Here is an 18,727-nt window from a genome sequence, read left to right as displayed (position 1 = left end):
TGGCATGGGGTTTTGCCCACGTATACAAGGCTGCAGGGGCATCAGATGATGTGTACTACAGATATACAGGTGTCACATACAGATATGCCCAGATACATCCTTGCCTGTAGAGCAGTGAATCGCACCATGCGTGGCACGAGACAGACACCCGCGATCGGACATACGCATTTGCGTCTCCACAGGATTGAATGGAGACGCACTCCCACGATCGGGGAAGCGCCATAGCGCGTCGTGGCGCATAGCGCGGTGCATGCGCACATTTGTGACGTGATCAGCCCTAATGAGCTGGGCGCATCTGTATCAGATTAATCAGCACAGTCTTCTGGTGCGTCCTAGTCACATCGCACTGCGACTTAGACACTCTTTTGGCAAAAAACGATGCCCGGCGCTAGCGGAGTCTCCCAGAACCAGGTGCGCCACAGGGGCTGTTTGACGGGACTGCAGCAAAGACGAGTGAGGACACATCTGTATGTCGACAATCTGTATGTTGAAAACACATTGACAGCAGCGTAATGCTGCTTGAAGCTATTAAACCGTGTATGCAACGTCACTTTACACATGATGGTTGAAGCACCATAGTGAAGCATCATGGTAAAGCGTTATGTTTAAAGTTATACTGTAATATCAATACAGGTAAAATGCTGTAGGCAGCGTTACAACCGTGTCGGTATAATGCATAGCAATGTGCTTTTCACATAGCCACTGTCAGCATATACTGATGGTCAAACACACGTATGTATCACGGGTCATGTAAGGTTAAGGACATGGCAAGAAATAATTATTTATACTATATGACTAGATGGAAAAGTAGGATAACAAAGAATAGCTGCATCTATTGCATCATTCGCTTCCTCTTCCCTGTGTCCTCTCTGTGTCTCCATTTGCGTCCTCTCTGTGTCTCCATTTGTGTCTCCATTTGCGCCCTCTCTGTGTCTCCATTTGCGTCCTCTCTGTGTCTCCATTTGTGTCCTCTCTGTGTCTCCATTTGTGTCCTCTCTGTGTCTCCATTTGTGTCCTCTCTGTGTCTCCATTTGTGTCCTCTCTGTGTCTCCATTTGTGTCCTCTCTGTGTCTCCATTTGCGTCCTCTCTGTGTCTCCATTTGCGTCCTCTCTGTGTCTCCATTTGCGTCCTCTGTGTCTCCATTTGCGTCCTCTGTGTCTCCATTTGCGTCCTCTCTCTGTCTCCATCTGTGTCTCCATTTGCGTCCTCTCTCTGTCTCCATCTGTGTCTCCATTTGCGTCCTCTCTCTGTCTCCATCTGTGTCTCCATTTGCGCCCTCTGTGTCTCCATTTGCGCCCTCTCTGTGTCTCCATTTGCGTCCTCTCTGTGTCTCCATTTGCGTCCTCTGTGTCTCCATTTGCGTCCTCTGTGTCTCCATTTGCGTCCTCTGTGTCTCCATTTGCGTCCTCTGTGTCTCCATTTGCGTCCTCTGTGTCTCCATTTGCGTCCTCTCTCTGTCTCCATCTGTGTCTCCATTTGCGTCCTCTCTGTGTCTCCATTTGCGTCCTCTCTGTGTCTCCATTTGCGTCCTCTGTGTCTCCATTTGCGTCCTCTGTGTCTCCATTTGCGTCCTCTCTGTCTCCATCTGTGTCTCCATGTGCGTCCTCTCTCTGTCTCCATTTGCCTCCTCTCTGTGTCTCCATTTGCGTCCTCTCTGTGTCTCCATTTGCGCCCTCTGTGTCTCCATTTGCGTCCTCTCTGTGTCTCCATTTGCGTCCTCTCTGTGTCTCCTTTTGCGTCCTCTCTGTGTCTCCATTTGCGTCCTCTGTGTCTCCATTTGCGTCCTCTGTGTCTCCATTTGCGTCCTCTCTCTGTCTCCATCTGTGTCTCCATTTGCGTCCTCTCTGTGTCTCCATTTGCGCCCTCTGTGTCTCCATTTGCGTCCTCTGTGTCTCCATTTGCGTCCTCTGTGTCTCCATTTGCGTCCTCTCTCTGTCTCCATCTGTGTCTCCATTTGCGTCCTCTCTCTGTCTCCATCTGTGTCTCCATTTGCGTCCTCTCTCTGTCTCCATCTGTGTCTCCATTTGCGCCCTCTGTGTCTCCATTTGCGCCCTCTGTGTCTCCATTTGCGCCCTCTCTGTGTCTCCATTTGCGTCCTCTGTGTCTCCATTTGCGTCCTCTGTCTCCATTTGCATCCTCTCTGTGTCTCCATTTGCGTCCTCTGTGTCTCCATTTGCGTCCTCTCTCTGTCTCCATCTGTGTCTCCATTTGCGCCCTCTCTGTGTCTCCATTTGTGTCTCCATTTGCGTCCTCTCTGTGTCTCCATTTGCGTCCTCTCTGTGTCTCCATTTGCGCCCTCTCTGTGTCTCCATTTGCGTCCTCTCTGTGTCTCCATTTGCGCCCTCTCTGTGTCTCCATTTGCGTCCTCTCTGTGTCTCCATTTGCGTCCTCTCTGTGTCTCCATTTGCGTCCTCTCTGTGTCTCCATTTGCGTCCTCTCTGTGTCTCCATTTGCGCCCCCTCTGTGTCTCCATTTGCGTCCTCTGTGTCTCCATTTGCGTCCTCTGTGTCTCCATTTGCGTCCTCTGTGTCTCCATTTGCGTCCTCTGTGTCTCCATTTGCGTCCTCTGTGTCTCCATTTGCGTCCTCTGTGTCTCCATTTGCGTCCTCTGTCTCCATTTGCATCCTCTCTGTGTCTCCATTTGCGTCCTCTGTGTCTCCATTTGCGTCCTCTCTCTGTCTCCATCTGTGTCTCCATTTGCGCCCTCTCTGTGTCTCCATTTGTGTCTCCATTTGCGCCCTCTCTGTGTCTCCATTTGCGTCCTCTCTGTGTCTCCATTTGCGCCCTCTCTGTGTCTCCATTTGCGTCCTCTCTGTGTCTCCATTTGCGCCCTCTCTGTGTCTCCATTTGCGTCCTCTCTGTGTCTCCATTTGCGTCCTCTCTGTGTCTCCATTTGCGTCCTCTCTGTGTCTCCATTTGCGTCCTCTCTGTGTCTCCATTTGCGTCCTCTCTGTGTCTCCATTTGCGTCCTCTGTGTCTCCATTTGCGTCCTCTCTGTGTCTCCATTTGCGTCCTCTCTGTGTCTCCATTTGCGCCCTCTCTGTCTCCATTTGCGTCCTCTCTGTGTCTCCATTTGCGTCCTCTCTGTGTCTCCATTTGCGCCCTCTCTGTGTCTCCATTTGCGCCCTCTCTGTGTCTCCATTTGCGTCCTCTCTGTGTCTCCATTTGCGCCCTCTCTGTGTCTCCATTTGCGCCCTCTCTGTGTCTCCATTTGCGCCCTCTCTGTGTCTCCATTTGCCTCCTCTCTGTGTCTCCATTTGCCTCCTCTCTGTGTCTCCATTTGCCTCCTCTCTGTGTCTCCATTTGCCTCCTCTCTGTGTCTCCATTTGCGTCCTCTCTGTGTCTCCATTTGCGTCCTCTCTGTGTCTCCATTTGCGTCCTCTCTGTGTCTCCATTTGCGCCCTCTCTGTGCCTCCATTTGCGCCCCCTCTGTGCCTCCATTTGCGTCCTCTGTGTCTCCATTTGCGTCCTCTGTGTCTCCATTTGCGTCCTCTGTGTCTCCATTTGCGTCCTCTGTGTCTCCATTTGCGTCCTCTGTGTCTCCATTTGCGTCCTCTGTCTCCATTTGCGTCCTCTGTCTCCATTTGCGTCCTCTGTGTCTCCATTTGCGTCCTCTCTGTGTATCCATTTGCGTCCTCTGTGTCTCCATTTGCGTCCTCTCTCTGTCTCCATCTGTGTCTCCATTTGCGCCCTCTGTGTCTCCATTTGCGCCCTCTCTGTGTCTCCATTTGTGTCTCCATTTGCGTCCTCTCTGTGTCTCCATTTGCGTCCTCTCTGTGTCTCCATTTGCGCCCTCTCTGTGTCTCCATTTGCGCCCTCTCTGTGTCTCCATTTGCGTCCTCTCTGTGTCTCCATTTGCGCCCTCTCTGTGTCTCCATTTGCGCCCTCTCTGTGTCTCCATTTGCGCCCTCTCTGTGTCTCCATTTGCGTCCTCTCTGTGTATCCATTTGCGTCCTCTGTGTCTCCATTTGCGTCCTCTGTGTCTCCATTTGCCTCCTCTCTCTGTCTCCATTTGCGTCCTCTCTGTGTCTCCATTTGCGTCCTCTGTGTCTCCATTTGCGTCCTCTCTGTGTCTCCATTTGCGTCCTCTGTGTCTCCATTTGCGTCCTCTCTGTGTCTCCATTTGTGTCTCCATTTGCGTCCTCTCTGTGTCTCCATTTGCGTCCTCTCTCTGTCTCCATTTGTGTCTCCATTTGCGCCCTCTGTGTCTCCATTTGTCTCCATTTGCATCCTCTGTGTCTCCATTTGCGTCCTCTCTGTGTCTCCATTTGCGTCCTCTGTCTTCATTTGCGTCCTCTCTGTGTCTCCATTTGCGTCCTCTGTGTCTCCATTTGTGTCTCCATTTGCGTCCTCTCTGTGTCTCCATTTGCGTCCTCTCTGTGTCTCCATTTGCGTCCTCTCTGTGTCTCCATTTGCGTCCTCTCTGTGTCTCCATTTGCGTCCTCTCTGTCTCCATTTGCGTCCTCTCAGTGTCTCCATTTGCGTCCTCTGTGTCTCCATTTGTGTCTCCATTTGCGTCCTCTCTGTGTCTCCATTTGCGTCCTCTCTCTGTCTCCATTTGTGTCTCCATTTGTGTCTCCATTTGCGCCCTCTGTGTCTCCATTTGCGTCCTCTCTGTGTCTCCATTTGCGTCCTCTCTGTGTCTCCATTTGTGTCTCCATTTACGTCCTCTCTGTGTCTCCATTTGCGCCCTCTCTGTGTCTCCATTTGCGTCCTCTCTGTGTCTCCATTTGCGTCCTCTCTGTGTCTCCATTTGCGTCCTCTCTGTGTCTCCATTTGCGCCCTCTCTGTGTCTCCATTTGCGCCCTCTCTGTGTCTCCATTTGCGTCCTCTCTGTGTCTCCATTTGAGTCCTCTCTCTGTCTCCATTTGTGTCTCCATTTGTCTCCATTTGCATCCTCTGTGTCTCCATTTGCGTCCTCTCTGTGTCTCCATTTGCGTCCTCTGTCTTCATTTGCGTCCTCTCTGTGTCTCCATTTGCGTCCTCTGTGTCTCCATTTGTGTCTCCATTTGCGTCCTCTCTGTGTCTCCATTTGCGTCCTCTCTGTGTCTCCATTTGCGTCCTCTCTGTGTCTCCATTTGCGTCCTCTCTGTGTCTCCATTTGCGTCCTCTCTGTCTCCATTTGCGTCCTCTCAGTGTCTCCATTTGCGTCCTCTGTGTCTCCATTTGTGTCTCCATTTGCGTCCTCTCTGTGTCTCCATTTGCGTCCTCTCTGTCTCCATTTGTGTCTCCATTTGTGTCTCCATTTGCGCCCTCTGTGTCTCCATTTGCGTCCTCTCTGTGTCTCCATTTGCGTCCTCTCTGTGTCTCCATTTGTGTCTCCATTTACGTCCTCTCTGTGTCTCCATTTGCGCCCTCTCTGTGTCTCCATTTGCGTCCTCTCTGTGTCTCCATTTGCGTCCTCTCTGTGTCTCCATTTGCGTCCTCTCTGTGTCTCCATTTGCGCCCTCTCTGTGTCTCCATTTGCGCCCTCTCTGTGTCTCCATTTGCGTCCTCTCTGTGTCTCCATTTGAGTCCTCTCTCTGTCTCCATTTGTGTCTCCATTTGTGTCTCCATTTGCGCCCTCTGTGTCTCCATTTGCGCCCTCTGTGTCTCCATTTGCGTCCTCTGTGTCTCCATTTGCGTCTTCTGTGTCTCCATTTGCGTCCTCTCTGTGTCTCCATTTGCGTCTTCTGTGTCTCCATTTGCGTCCTCTGTGTCTCCATTTGAGTCCTCTCTCTGTCTCCATTTGTGTCTCCATTTGTGTCTCCATTTGCGCCCTCTGTGTCTCCATTTGCGTCCTCTGTGTCTCCATTTGCGTCTTCTGTGTCTCCATTTACGTCCTCTCTGTGTCTCCATTTGCGCCCTCTCTGTGTCTCCATTTGCGTCCTCTCTGTGTCTCCATTTGCGTCCTCTCTGTGTCTCCATTTGCGTCCTCTCTGTGTCTCCATTTGCGTCCTCTCTGTGTCTCCATTTGCGTCCTCTCTGTGTCTCCATTTGCGTCCTCTCTGTGTCTCCATTTGCGCCCTCTCTGTGTCTCCATTTGCGCCCTCTCTGTGTCTCCATTTGCGCCCTCTCTGTGTCTCCATTTGCGCCCTCTCTGTGTCTCCATTTGCGTCCTCTCTGTGTCTCCATTTGCGCCCTCTCTGTGTCTCCATTTGCGCCCTCTCTGTGTCTCCATTTGCGTCCTCTGTGTCTCCATTTGCGTCCTCTCTGTGTCTCCATTTGCGTCCTCTCTGTGTCTCCATTTGTGTCTCCATTTGCGTCCTCTCTGTGTCTCCATTTGCGTCCTCTCTGTGTCTCCATTTGCGCCCTCTCTGTGTCTCCATTTGCGCCCTCTCTGTGTCTCCATTTGCGCCCTCTCTGTGTCTCCATTTGCATCCTCTCTGTGTCTCCATTTGCGTCCTCTTTGTCTCCATTTGCGTCCTCTCTGTGTCTCCATTTGCGTCCTCTCTGTGTCTCCATTTGCGTCCTCTCTGTGTCTCCATTTGCGTCCTCTCTGTGTCTCCATTTGCGCCCTCTCTGTGTCTCCATTTGCGTCCTCTGTGTCTCCATTTGAGTCCTCTCTCTGTCTCCATTTGTGTCTCCATTTGCGCCCTCTGTGTCTCCATTTGCGCCCTCTGTGTCTCCATTTGCGCCCTCTCTGTGTCTCCATTTGCGCCCTCTCTGTGTCTCCATTTGCGTCCTCTCTGTGTCTCCATTTGCGTCCTCTCTGTGTCTCCATTTGCGCCCTCTCTGTGTCTCCATTTGCGTCCTCTGTGTCTCCATTTGCGTCCTCTCTGTGTCTCCATTTGCGTCCCCATTTGCGTCCTCTGTGTCTCCATTTGTGTCTCCATTTGCGTCCTCTCTGTGTCTCCATTTGCGTCCTCTGTGTCTCCATTTGCGTCCTCTCTGTGTCTCCATTTTCGTCCTCTTTGTGTCTCCATTTTCGTCCTCTTTGTGTCTCCATTTGCGTCCTCTTTGTGTCTCCATTTTCGTCCTCTTTGTGTCTCCATTTTCGTCCTCTTTGTGTCTCCATTTGCGTCCTCTTTGTGTCTCCATTTTCGTCCTCTTTGTGTCTCCATTTGCGTCCTCTCTGTGTCTCCATTTGCGTCCTCTCTGTGTCTCCATTTGCGCCCTCTCTGTCTCCATTTGCGTCCTCTCTGCGTCTCCATTTGCGTCCTCTGTGTCAAATGGCTGATTTGTGCCTTTTTAAAAAAAAAGTGAAATAAAAGTAAAAATCTGTAGAGTTCTGTTTAATTACAAAGTAATGAATCGGAAAATGCACAAAATGTAGAAAAAAAAAGTTTTTTTGGGTAATTTGAGGCAATGTTAAAAAAATTATAGAAAGAAATTAGTTTTCGTTGGAATAAATACTTTCATTAAATTTATGGTGCATTATTTAGCTAAAAAGCTTATTTTGGGGTAATTTGAGGCCATTTATTTTTTTCAGCCCAAAAATGACGTAATTATTGGCCCAAGTAAGATAAATGAAAAATTCCAAATACCTAATTAGTCATTAGGGGGGTGTCCGAGAGGTTCTGGAGCAAATCCCGACATTTTATATCCCTACCTTTTCCATGCTCAGGGGGGTGTGAACAAAAACAGGCAAATTTACTCTGAAAAAGAAATGCGAGTTCAGAATTGAATTGCAAATGTAATTCACAATGTGAATTCGCCTCGCAGGACCAAACTCGCACCTAATTGAATTCCCCCCTATATGTCTACACAAAAAAGGGGTCGCTTATTTTGCATGTTTTGATGGTCATTATTACCAACAGATCAGAAAATAGAATTTTTTTCTGCGCTCTTGCTACTTCCAGATAGTTAGTGCAGCATCTGGAAGTGTCCTGAAAGCTCTATCACACAGTTTCCTGAGCGCAGCAGCACCTAGAAGTGTCCTGAAAGCTCTATCACACAGTTCCCTGAGCGTGGCAGCACCTGGAAGTGTCCTGAAAGCTCTATCACACAGTTCCCTGAGCGCGGCAGCACCTGGAAGTGTCCTGAAAGCTCTATCACACAGTTCCCTGAGCGCGGCAGCACCTGGAAGTGTCCTGAAAGCTCTATCACACAGTTCCCTGAGCGCAGCAGCACCTAGAAGTGTCCTGAAAGCTCTATCACACAGTTCCCTGAGCGCAGCAGCACCTGAAAGTGTCCTAAAAGCTCTATCACACAGTTCCCTGAGCGCAGCAGCACCTGAAAGTGTCCTAAAAGCTCTATCACACAGTTCCCTGAGCGCAGCAGCACCTGGAAGTGTCCTGAAAGCTCTATCACACAGTTCCCTGAGCGCAGCAGCACCTAGAAGTGTCCTGAAAGCTCTATCACACAGTTCCCTGAGCGCAGCAGCACCTGAAAGTGTCCTAAAAGCTCTATCACACAGTTCCCTGAGCGCGGCAGCACCTGGAAGTGTCCTGAAAGCTCTCTCACACAGTTCCCTGAGCGCAGCAGCACCTGAAAGTGTCCTGAAAGCTCTATCACACAGTTCCCTGAGCGCAGCAGCACCTAGAAGTGTCCTGAAAGCTCTATCACACAGTTCCCTGAGCGCAGCAGCACCAGATTGGAAACCGTAATAGAGATTTCTTCCCTAAATAACCCGACGCTCAATCAGTAAATGTTTCCTAGATACTGTATAATGAGAATAGAAGGGCAATTGTGTACTGGACAAGACGGGCAAAGGATAAGCCGCCCATGACCCTTTTTCTGTGCAGTACTGAGGGCCGGACACGTGTTACAGTGTGAGAGGTGTATGGGGATCCCAGGAGCTGCGGCAGTGTTTCCCAGGCAGTGGTTGTGAGGTACCAGATTGCTCCCCAAGTTATCTGCCCATTGTTATAACCTATATACCAAATAATATGTTTCCATAGTCATCACCAACTTAGCAGTGCCGACGTAGGGTCCTATCTCCTATTGTCAAACGCCCCATCCCTGCCCCATCCCCCATACACTTTCTCCACTGCTGGCAGCCTCATTTTACCCCCCCACCCCTCTAATTATGAAAAAGATTAAGCCAAATGGTAGTATTAGAAATGATTTATAATATACAGCAGTTCTTTGTATTACATGCTGCAACACTGTTTTCATGCTAATGGCTCTGACTCTTCCCTGTGCTCCGCTAGTCCGTTATACAGGAGATTATATTATTACCTGTATCTTGTTTGCTAATAACCTCTCTTTTCCTCGCAGTGTCGCACGCGCCGCCTCCGCCGTCCATACTGCAGGTGACTCCACAGTTACCTCTGATGGGATTTGTGGCAAGAGTTCAGGAAAACAGTAAGTGCCTATCATTTGACCGCGCACGTCTCATTGCTCCCATTTTACTGTGGATTAATAAAATCCTGTTATTTTGTTTTTACGCTAATCCATATAAGTGAGAGGAAGCGGTTACAGGGAGCCTCATTGTAATTGGATTACACTTGTAATATAATATGTTCAGTTGTTATTGTCACAGTGTGACGTGCGCTTAGTTACAGCTCAGAGCTGACACGGGAGGATGTTTGTCTCATTGTTTTTCTTTAATATACGATTACGTGTATATTGGTTACAGATCTAGTTAGTGCCATCTCCCCTGACCCAAAGGCATCAATGCTAGTAGCCGTGTGTAGCTGTATGAGGGGATGTAACCTGTTGTCACTAGTGACCCCGGGCACACTAGCGCCAATGGCAAGGAGCAGCACTGCTGAATGCTGTATACACTGTATGAGAACACAAGGGGACCAGTGAGTGTCCGCCATTAACTTGTCCTGATCACAAGTGCTGGTTACCCCCACATGCCTGACCTCCGCTGCCGCTGTGTAACCCCATGGAGTAACGCTTTTTAAATACACATCCAAGTTCTATAAAGCGGCTGTTCATAGTGGTCATCGGTCGCAGTAGGCGGGATCTTACACTAGACGTCAGCTATAAGCAACAGGGGCAGCTCTTCTACAGGTAATTGTACCCCAATTTGGTCTTTTTGTAGTCTAGTTTAGAAAATGAAAAGACTAGTAGTAGTCACATAGGACAGGACCTTCTCTCCTACACACAATCCCAGTCAGTGTCCTCCTGAAGCCTTTATGTTGGTGACTGTCCCTGTTTGTGCAGAGTTTGTGGGGGCTCGCTGGGCTAGAACAGATTTCCTCATGATGTACTTGGCTTGTTAGGCATAGAAACCACTTCTGACATTTTGTCTTTACCAAGTTTCAGAGACTCCACCTCCGCCTCCCCCTACAGAAGAACCTGTATTTGATGAATCCCCCCCACCGCCGCCGCCTCCAGAGGACTATGAAGAAGAGGAAGCTGCCGTAGTGGAGTACAGTGACCCATACGCCGAAGAAGACCCTCCTTGGGCACCAAGGACCTATTTAGAGAAAGGTATGTGACAAGCTTTTTTTTTTTTTGTTAATAATGGTCATTCCTCCATCTCATCCATCCATCTCACCCTCCATCTCTCTATCCGAACCACCCTCCCCCCATCCATCCCAACCACCCTGTATTCATCCCTCCCATACATCATTTCCACCCTCCTTCCATCCCATCCTCCTACCCTCCCATCCACCCTCCTTCCATCCCTCCCACCCTTCCATCCCAACCTCCTACCCTCCATCCATCCATCCCTCCCACCCTCCTTCCATCCCAACCTCCTACCCTCCATCCCATCCTCCTACCCTCCATCCCTCCCTCCCACCCTCCTTCCATCCCATCCTCCTACCCTCCTTCCATCCCATCCTCCTACCCTCCTTCCATCCCATGCTCCTACCCTCCTTCCATCCCATCCTCCTACCCTCCATCCATCCCATCCTCCTACCCTCCTTCCATCCCATCCTCCTACCCTCCTTCCATCCCATCCTCCTACCCTCCTTCCATCCCATCCTCCTACCCTCCTTCCATCCCATCCTCCTACCCTCCATCCATCCCATCCTCCTACCCTCCTTCCATCCCATCCTCCTACCCTCCTTCCATCCCATCCTCCTACCCTCCTTCCATCCCATCCTCCTACCCTCCTTCCATCCCATCCTCCTACCCTCCATCCATCCCTCCCACCCTCCTTCCATCCCATCCTCCTACCCTCCATCCATCCCTCCCACCCTCCTTCCATCCCATCCTCCTACCCTCCATCCATCCCATCCTCCTACTCTCCATCCATCCCTCCCACCCTCCTTCCATCCCTCCCACCCTCCTTCCATCCCATCGTCCTAGCCTCCATCCATCCCTCCCACCCACCTTCCATCCCATCCTCCCACCCTCCTTCCATCCCATCCTCCTTCCATCCCTCCCACCCTTCTTCCATCCCTCCCACCCTTCTTCCATCCCTCCCATCCTCCTTCCATCCCAACCTCCTACCCTCCATCCCATCCTTCTACCCTCCATCATCCCTCCCACCCTCCTTCCATCCCTCCCACCCTCCTTCCATCCCAACCTCCTACCCTCCATCCCCTCCTCCTACCCTCCATCCCATCCTCCTACCCTCCTTCCATCCCATCCTCCTTCCATCCCATCCTCCTACCCTCCTTCCATCCCATCCTCCTACCCTCCTTCCATCCCATCCTCTTACCCTCCATCCATCCCATCTCCCACCCGCCTTCCATCCCATCCTCCTACCCTCCATCCATCCCTCCCATCCTCCTTCCATCCCATCCTCCTACCCTCCTTCCATCCCATCCTCCTACCCTCCTTCCATCCCTCCTTCCATCCCAAACTCCTACCCTCCATCCATTCTTCCCTCCCACCCTCCTTCCATCCCAACCTCCTACCCTCCATCCATCCCTCCCACCCTCCTTCCATCCCATCCTCCTACCCTCCTTCCATCCCATCCTCTTACCCTCCATCGATCCCTCCCACCCTCCATCCATCCCATCCTCCTACCCTCCATCCATCCCTCCTACCCTCCATCCATCCCTCCTTCCATCCCAAACTCCTACCCTCCATCCATTCTTCCCTCCCACCCTCCTTCCATCCCAACCTCCTACCCTCCATCCATCCCTCCCACCCTCCTTCCATCCCATTCTCCTACCCTCCTTCCATCCCATCCTCCTACCATCCCATCACTCCTACCCTCCTTCCATCCCATCCTCCTACCCTCCTTCCATCCCATCACTCCTACCCTCCTTCCATCCCATCCTACTACCCTCCATCCATCCCTCCATCCCATCCTCCTACCCTCCATCCATCCCTCCCACCCTCCTTCCATCCTAATCTCCTACCCTCCATCCATCCCTCCCGCCTTCTTCCCATCCTCCTACCCTCCATTCATCCCTCCCACCCTCCTTCCATCCCAACCTCCTACCCTCCATCCCATCCTCCTACCCTCCATCCATCCCTCCCACTCTCCTTCCATCCCATTCTCCTACCCTCCATCCATCCCTCCCACCCTCCATCCATCCCAACCTCCTACTCTCCATCCATTCCTCCCTCCCACCATCCTTCCATCCCAACCTCCTACCCTCCATCCATCCCACCCTCCTTCCATCCCATCCTCCTACCCTCCTTCCATCCCATCCTCCTACCCTCCATCCCATCCATCCCTCCCACCCACCTTCCATCCCATCCTCCTACCCTCCATCCATCCATCCCTCCCACCCACCTTCCATCCCATTCTCCCGTCCTGTTGATACTAGATTGGGCTGTTTGCGATAATGCTGGTACATTGCTTCCATTAGTGCCTGTATCATGTTCCCCACTGTAAGCAGTGCCAGGAAAATACCTGTTCTCCCAGCTTTTGTGCAATACTGGATGTGTGGAAGTCTAGGAGTGTACAGAGTGATGCAGCTAGTAATACAGGTTTATAGTAATGCACCATACAACTATGTTCTCTCCTAATTTACCCATTACACCATTTTCATCTTCTTCCTCCAGTTGTGGCAATTTATGACTACACAAAAGACAAAGAGGACGAGCTCTCCTTCCAAGAAGGTGCCATCATATATGTCATTAAGAAGAACGACGACGGCTGGTACGAGGGGGTCATGAATGGGGTGACGGGGCTTTTCCCAGGCAACTACGTGGAGTCCATCATGCACTACTCTGAATGATGACCTACTGAGCCCAACAACAAACACTTCCCTGGCCAGGAGCGTTGGGGCTCCTCCTATTTACAGGAGTCCTTTGGGGAGGAGGGGGGGGGGGTCACATACATAAACTGAAGAGGATCTTTGTCATATGAAACCACTTTATATTTTTGTTTTGTTTTTTTCTTTTTCGCCATTAAAAGAAATAGTGATAAAAGTGATCTCCCTGCTGCCCGGGAGCAGTTCTGGGCTCCTGACCTTTGTTCGCTGGACTCCAGACGTCTTACAGAAAATGATATTATGGGTCTATGACATTTATGAGCTCATCTTCACCCTTCTCCCGGTGGGCCTGATGGTCGCATAATTATATTTTATCACTTTGCCTCTGACTGTCCCACAGCTGCCCTGTACCAGGCGCTAAATAACCCCCAGACCATATGTTCCTGCACAGGAATGTCAGCCAGGCAGCACACTACCGGCCTGTATCTGCCCCTATCCAGGCAGCGCTCCCTGCCCCGCTACAGTGATCAGCTGCAGAACCGGGCGCTGCGAGTCTTATGGAGAGAGGAAACGGTTCTGTTCTAGGGCTGCTACATGCTGCTCGCAGAACTCGCACATCTGGCACCAAAGAACATTTCACAGCAGGAAGCAAACGACAAGGGCGCAGCCCCCTTCCCCCAAGTCCTCTGTATAAGGAACAAATTACATTTATATAGTCCTATTGTAACAATCATAGAGCTTCATAAGAGAAGAATAGTTGAGAATTCTACACAGTTTAGTCTTCAAAGCAAATTTAATGAAATAAGTGTTAAAGATTCTGTGTAAGGAAACCCAAAGATGTCCAGTGCCGATCGCCATTCATACCAATGACCCTCTTCAACTGAATGAACAAATACTTTTATTTTCTTGTAACTTACCCCCTGGGTTACATATAACATGTGTACATAGACTGGCTACAGTCTGACACAGGACACGTCACCATCTGTCACCCAATGACTGCACTGTGCATGGCTTGTGCCTCGACCCATTCTGGTGGCTCCTCTGGTGCCCAGTCTGGTGGCTCCTCTGGTGCCCTGTCTGGTGGCTCCTCTGGTGCCCAGTCTGGTGGCTCCTCTGGTGCCTATTCTGGTGGCTCCTCTGGTGCCCAGTCTGGTGGCTCCTCTGGTGCCCAGTCTGGTGGCTCCTCTGGTGCCCATTCTGGTGGCTCCTCTGGTGCCCATTCTGGTGGCTCCTCTGGTGCCCATTCTGGTGGCTCCTCTGGTGCCCATTCTGGTGGCTCCTCTGGTGCCCATTCTAGTGGCTCCCCTGGGGTGTTAGGACAATCATTAAGATGTGGTGTTTTGTGCGCGTGCTAGTGACATGTTGCCGGTAGTTTGCGGTCTGATCTCAGGAACAGTTCACCTTGTATCTATCACATTTGATCAATTGCAGATAGTTGGGTGGCTGTAAATGCCAATGTTCATGTCTTAGTATTAATTATTGCTGCTTAATCTCAAGATATCCTTTATACAGTAGGTACATGTCGCTGAGAACACCAGCAGTAAGTTGCTGTGTGATAATGCCTCAAAGTGCTCAACGCCCAGATTTATTCCTGCTGTCCTTGTACTATGTAAATGGAGAGCCTGACGTATTGACACGAGCTGGTTGGTTTGGTGAGCGAGCTGTATGTACAGTGAGGCATGCAGAGCATCGCGGAGACAGGCCTGCGCTGTGATGACACCTAAACTATCAGGTTTAGCGCGGGCAGATCTAGGACCACCACTAAATTTGGAGCTTTTTAAACTATTTCCACCTAGTGGTTCCCAAACTATTTCAAATCACGGCGCCCTATATAGTATCAGCATTGTTTCCCTGGCACCCCTGCCAGTGTCCCGAGGCTCCCCTGCCCGTGTCCCGAGGCTCCCCTGCCCGTGTCCCGAGGCTCCCCTGCCAGTGTCCCGAGGCACCCCTGCCAGTGTCCCGAGGCTCCCCTGCCAGTGTCCCGAGGCTCCCCTGCCAGTGTCCCGAGGCTCCCCTGCCAGTGTCCCGAGGCTCCCCTGCCAGTGTCCCCAGGCTCCCCTGCCAGTGTCCCCAGGCTCCCCTGCCAGTGTCCCCAGGCTCCCCTGCCAGTGTCCCCAGGCTCCCCTGCCAGTGTCCCGAGGCTCCCCTGCGAGTGCCCCGGGCTCCCCTGCGGCACCCTGTTTGGGAACCACTGACCTAGACATTATAGGAAATAAACACAATCACTTCTAAGCAAGTTCATGCAAAACGTGGAGAACATAATCCTGGTTCTATGTTATTTCTTATCTTTAAATAATCTGGAAGTCGTGTTTCTTTCTGTGCAGACTGCTAAGGGGGGTTATGTAATATGTTCCGAGATTATGCTACATCGGCAATCTGTTACTAGGCTGGCTTTGCCTTATAACCGGTTGATGCTTTAAATTTGGTTGCACATTTGCCAAAATCACGCCGGTTCCCCAATCTCAGCCTGTTCCACAAACCCCCCAAATACTCTCTATGGATCACAGCCTGCACTCCTCGCCACTTTAAATGAAAATCTCTTTAGATTCAGATGGCACAGTCCCCTAACCTGCTAAATATAGCGTCCTCTCCATACACTGCCGTACGCGGCATTCCTCATTCACTATTGCTGGTCTCGCCATGAGTATCTCCGTACAGAGATAGGATACAGCGTCCATTGTGTGCCGGAGGTTCCCATCACTGTGCTGGTTAGGGGCCGATACACTGACATTTAAGTATTATTATACCGTGCTTGGGCTGTGTACAGAATTAGGCATGTACAGTAGCTGGTTTGTTTGGAGATCAAGGAAAAATAATCTCATATAGTGTTAATTGCATGTATTTATATGGCAAGGGATCAGGGTTATATCTCGCCTGTTTTGTCATCCATTGTGCGTCTTACCAATGGGCAACGCTTGTCCTACGTTACATAGATTGTATGTTTGTCTACTGATGTTTCCAACTTTTCTCAAGTAAATAGATCTATTAAGTGCCCACTTAGGGGGAGATTTAATAAAGCCTGGAGAGAGATAAATAGCACCAACCAATCAGCTCCTAACTGTCACTGTACAGGCTGTTTGAAAAATGACAGTTAGGAGCTGATTGGTTGGTGCTATATATCTCACTCTGAGCTTTATTACATCTCCCCCTTAGTTCCTCGCTACATTTTTGCAGAAAACTTGTCTGAGCTCCTGGTCTGCGCTGGCCACGCTCCCAGTCACCCTAACCAGCCTAAGGACATCTCCGCCATCCCCTGTACCACCACCACCCATTTTAGGGTCTCCAGAATGGGACAGTTGGGAAGTGCGCATATCATAAGTAACATCCGCTAATTACCCTGAGATCTCAGTATATATGGAGCCAGACTGAGCGTTGTCCAGTAATGACCCCACTTCTGCGCTTTGGGCAATAAATATGGTTAGAAACTAACAGGCCCCCATGTGCTCCAGCAGTGGCTCCGCCTATAAAGCAGGACACACCCCTGGCGTTGTGTAACCGCCGTCCCTAAATATTTGTTGCTGTGGCCGATGTGCTAGGAATAATGCTGATCACAGTCTCTGTATAGTAGGGTAGTTCTCAGGAACGCCGGCATCATCAGCCATATGCTTAGTAAGTTCTGCATTCAAAGCAAGGAACCGGAAAGGGTTAAGAAGCATTAATAGGGGGTGTTACCTAAATGCTTACATCTCTCATTTATTCATTCATAAACACATACACTACATACATACATACACTACATACACACATACATACACACACACACTACATGCATACATACACATTACATACATACACACACATATATACACATTACACACATACATACACACATACATGCATACATACACAAACATACATACACATTACACACACACATACATACACACACTACACACATACATACACCACTACACACACTACAAACATACATACATACACACACACATACATACACACACACATACACACCTACACACACACACTTCACACATACATACATACACACACTACACACAAACATACAGTCATTTCTTTCAGACGTTTGCTCATTTACCAATCACACTGACATTACTGGAAGGTAATTAGGAGTCTTACAATATACAGGAGCCACAATCATTTATTTGGATACTTGAAGTCAGGGAGCAGTTCTGTGAGCAATATAAAGGCACAAGGCCACACTATTATACTGCTCCGGGCATCCTATATATCCCGGCGATCACCCATTCCGCCCCTCCGCGCACGCTCGCTGGTGACGTCATATCAGCCCTTTAGGGTCCCCACTTATAATTTGTGGCTCCTCTCTGTATGTCACAGTAGTAAACAAAATATATAGACACATTATAATGTAAGTAATGGATTACACAGGACAGGTCCTGTAGTGTCATAAAGCTGTGTGTGTGTGTGTGTATATATATATATATATATATATATATATATATATATATATAATCTTCCTACCAGTCTGGGCCTGGTTGTGGTAGCAGTCACCTGCATATAACTTTATGGTAAGTAACACAACGAGTACTAAGGTACTAGCACTAAGCGCCATTTACAGGGAGTTCAGACAGACCATGGCGGCCCCAGAGGTGAGGCTGCAGCACAGTCCATCTTCAAATAGCGGTGACATAACCAACTGCCACCCCAAACGCTGCCACACATCGCCGGCTGGGACTCACTGGCATCTGGTGTGGCTCCTTCCCTATTTGAATTTTGGACTGTCACACACTTAGTACTCAGTCACTGCAGAGGGACAACACATTTGGTGTTTGAGATTAGTACAACTATTGCAGATTATAGAGTATATAGGACTCGCCAGTCTATTCACATTATACAGCAAGGGGCCTATGTATCAAAGCTTGACGTGAGATAAATATCACCAACCAATCAGCTCCAAACTATCATTTCTTAAACACAGCCTGCAAAATGTAAGTTAGAAGCTGATTGGTTGGTGATATATATCTCACAGTAAGCATTGATACATATGCCCCCAAGTCCATAATATGGCTGTAATTGGTTACTGTGCAGCAGGCGGGGTACTAGGACCTACACACTCGCTGCCTTATGTAATGGTCCCTCTCAGACTGTTCTCTTTATAAGCCATGATCACCTAGACCCAGACCCTAGGCGGCCATGTAGGGCACTGGGTACAGAGTTACCAGCATTGGGTATTAGATGCCATTGTCCTTCCTACATACAGGGCTGCTCTGTATGGAAGTGTGTGTGAGGCTTAGTGTCAGCTCGCTGATAAGTGGGGTAACACTGAGTTATATTGTGGGTGAGATGAGCATGTATTGGGTACCCGTGTTCTGCATATAATACAAACGTCTCTATGACAGTGTTATATGTATATACAGTCTGGCGAGGAGGCACAGGTATGGCCAATGCCTCCATATTGTATAGTACTTGGTCTTATTACAAGCACATCTGTTCCTGTGTATAGCACAAGGGCGGATGTGAGGGGGACGGGCGGACGGCTCGCTGTATTAGTGTATGACCTAGGTATTACATCCCACGCCATCCTCCATTAGCGCATTACCAGGCGGGCTGACAATAGTGTTTTCACTACGCCACATGCCGCTATTATGGAATAGAAACGCTCTACACATCATCATTACACCAAATGCCACTCACATTGGCGCTGACCCGCGTTCCCGAGCTTGGCCCTAATAGGAAATAAAGGAGAGATGGCGTCAGCTGCTATTAGCTTTCCTGAGAGGGATCTATGGATCTCTCACCGACAGTCTGTACGCGCTCAGCCGTGTTCCCCAGCCGCACAGTCACAGCC

At 49.9% G+C, this 18,727-nt stretch overlaps 1 protein-coding gene across 15 annotated transcripts in view; it reads left to right on the top strand.

Annotated features, from left to right (window-relative positions):
- Nucleotides 1-15,966, top strand: part of ABI2 (abl interactor 2) — a 250,251-nt gene extending 234,285 nt beyond the window's left edge. For all 15 annotated transcript variants that reach the window (XM_088465611.1, XM_088465619.1, XM_088465612.1 and 12 more), the window contains 3 exons: nucleotides 9,143-9,229; nucleotides 10,136-10,309; nucleotides 12,791-15,966. In XM_088465611.1, coding sequence (XP_088321737.1) covers nucleotides 9,143-9,229; nucleotides 10,136-10,309; nucleotides 12,791-12,966 — 437 coding nt within the window. In that variant the 3' untranslated portion in view covers nucleotides 12,967-15,966. The remainder of the gene's footprint in view (nucleotides 1-9,142; nucleotides 9,230-10,135; nucleotides 10,310-12,790) is intronic.
- Nucleotides 15,967-18,727: the final 2,761 nt, after the last annotated feature.

Source organism: Taudactylus pleione, unplaced genomic scaffold (assembly GCF_031769625.1).
Source record: "Taudactylus pleione unplaced genomic scaffold, aTauple2 ptg002045l, whole genome shotgun sequence".
Classification (NCBI taxonomy): domain Eukaryota; kingdom Metazoa; phylum Chordata; class Amphibia; order Anura; family Myobatrachidae; genus Taudactylus; species Taudactylus pleione.
Note: the sequence above shows the minus strand (reverse complement) of the source record. Positions and strands in the feature narration are given on the sequence as shown.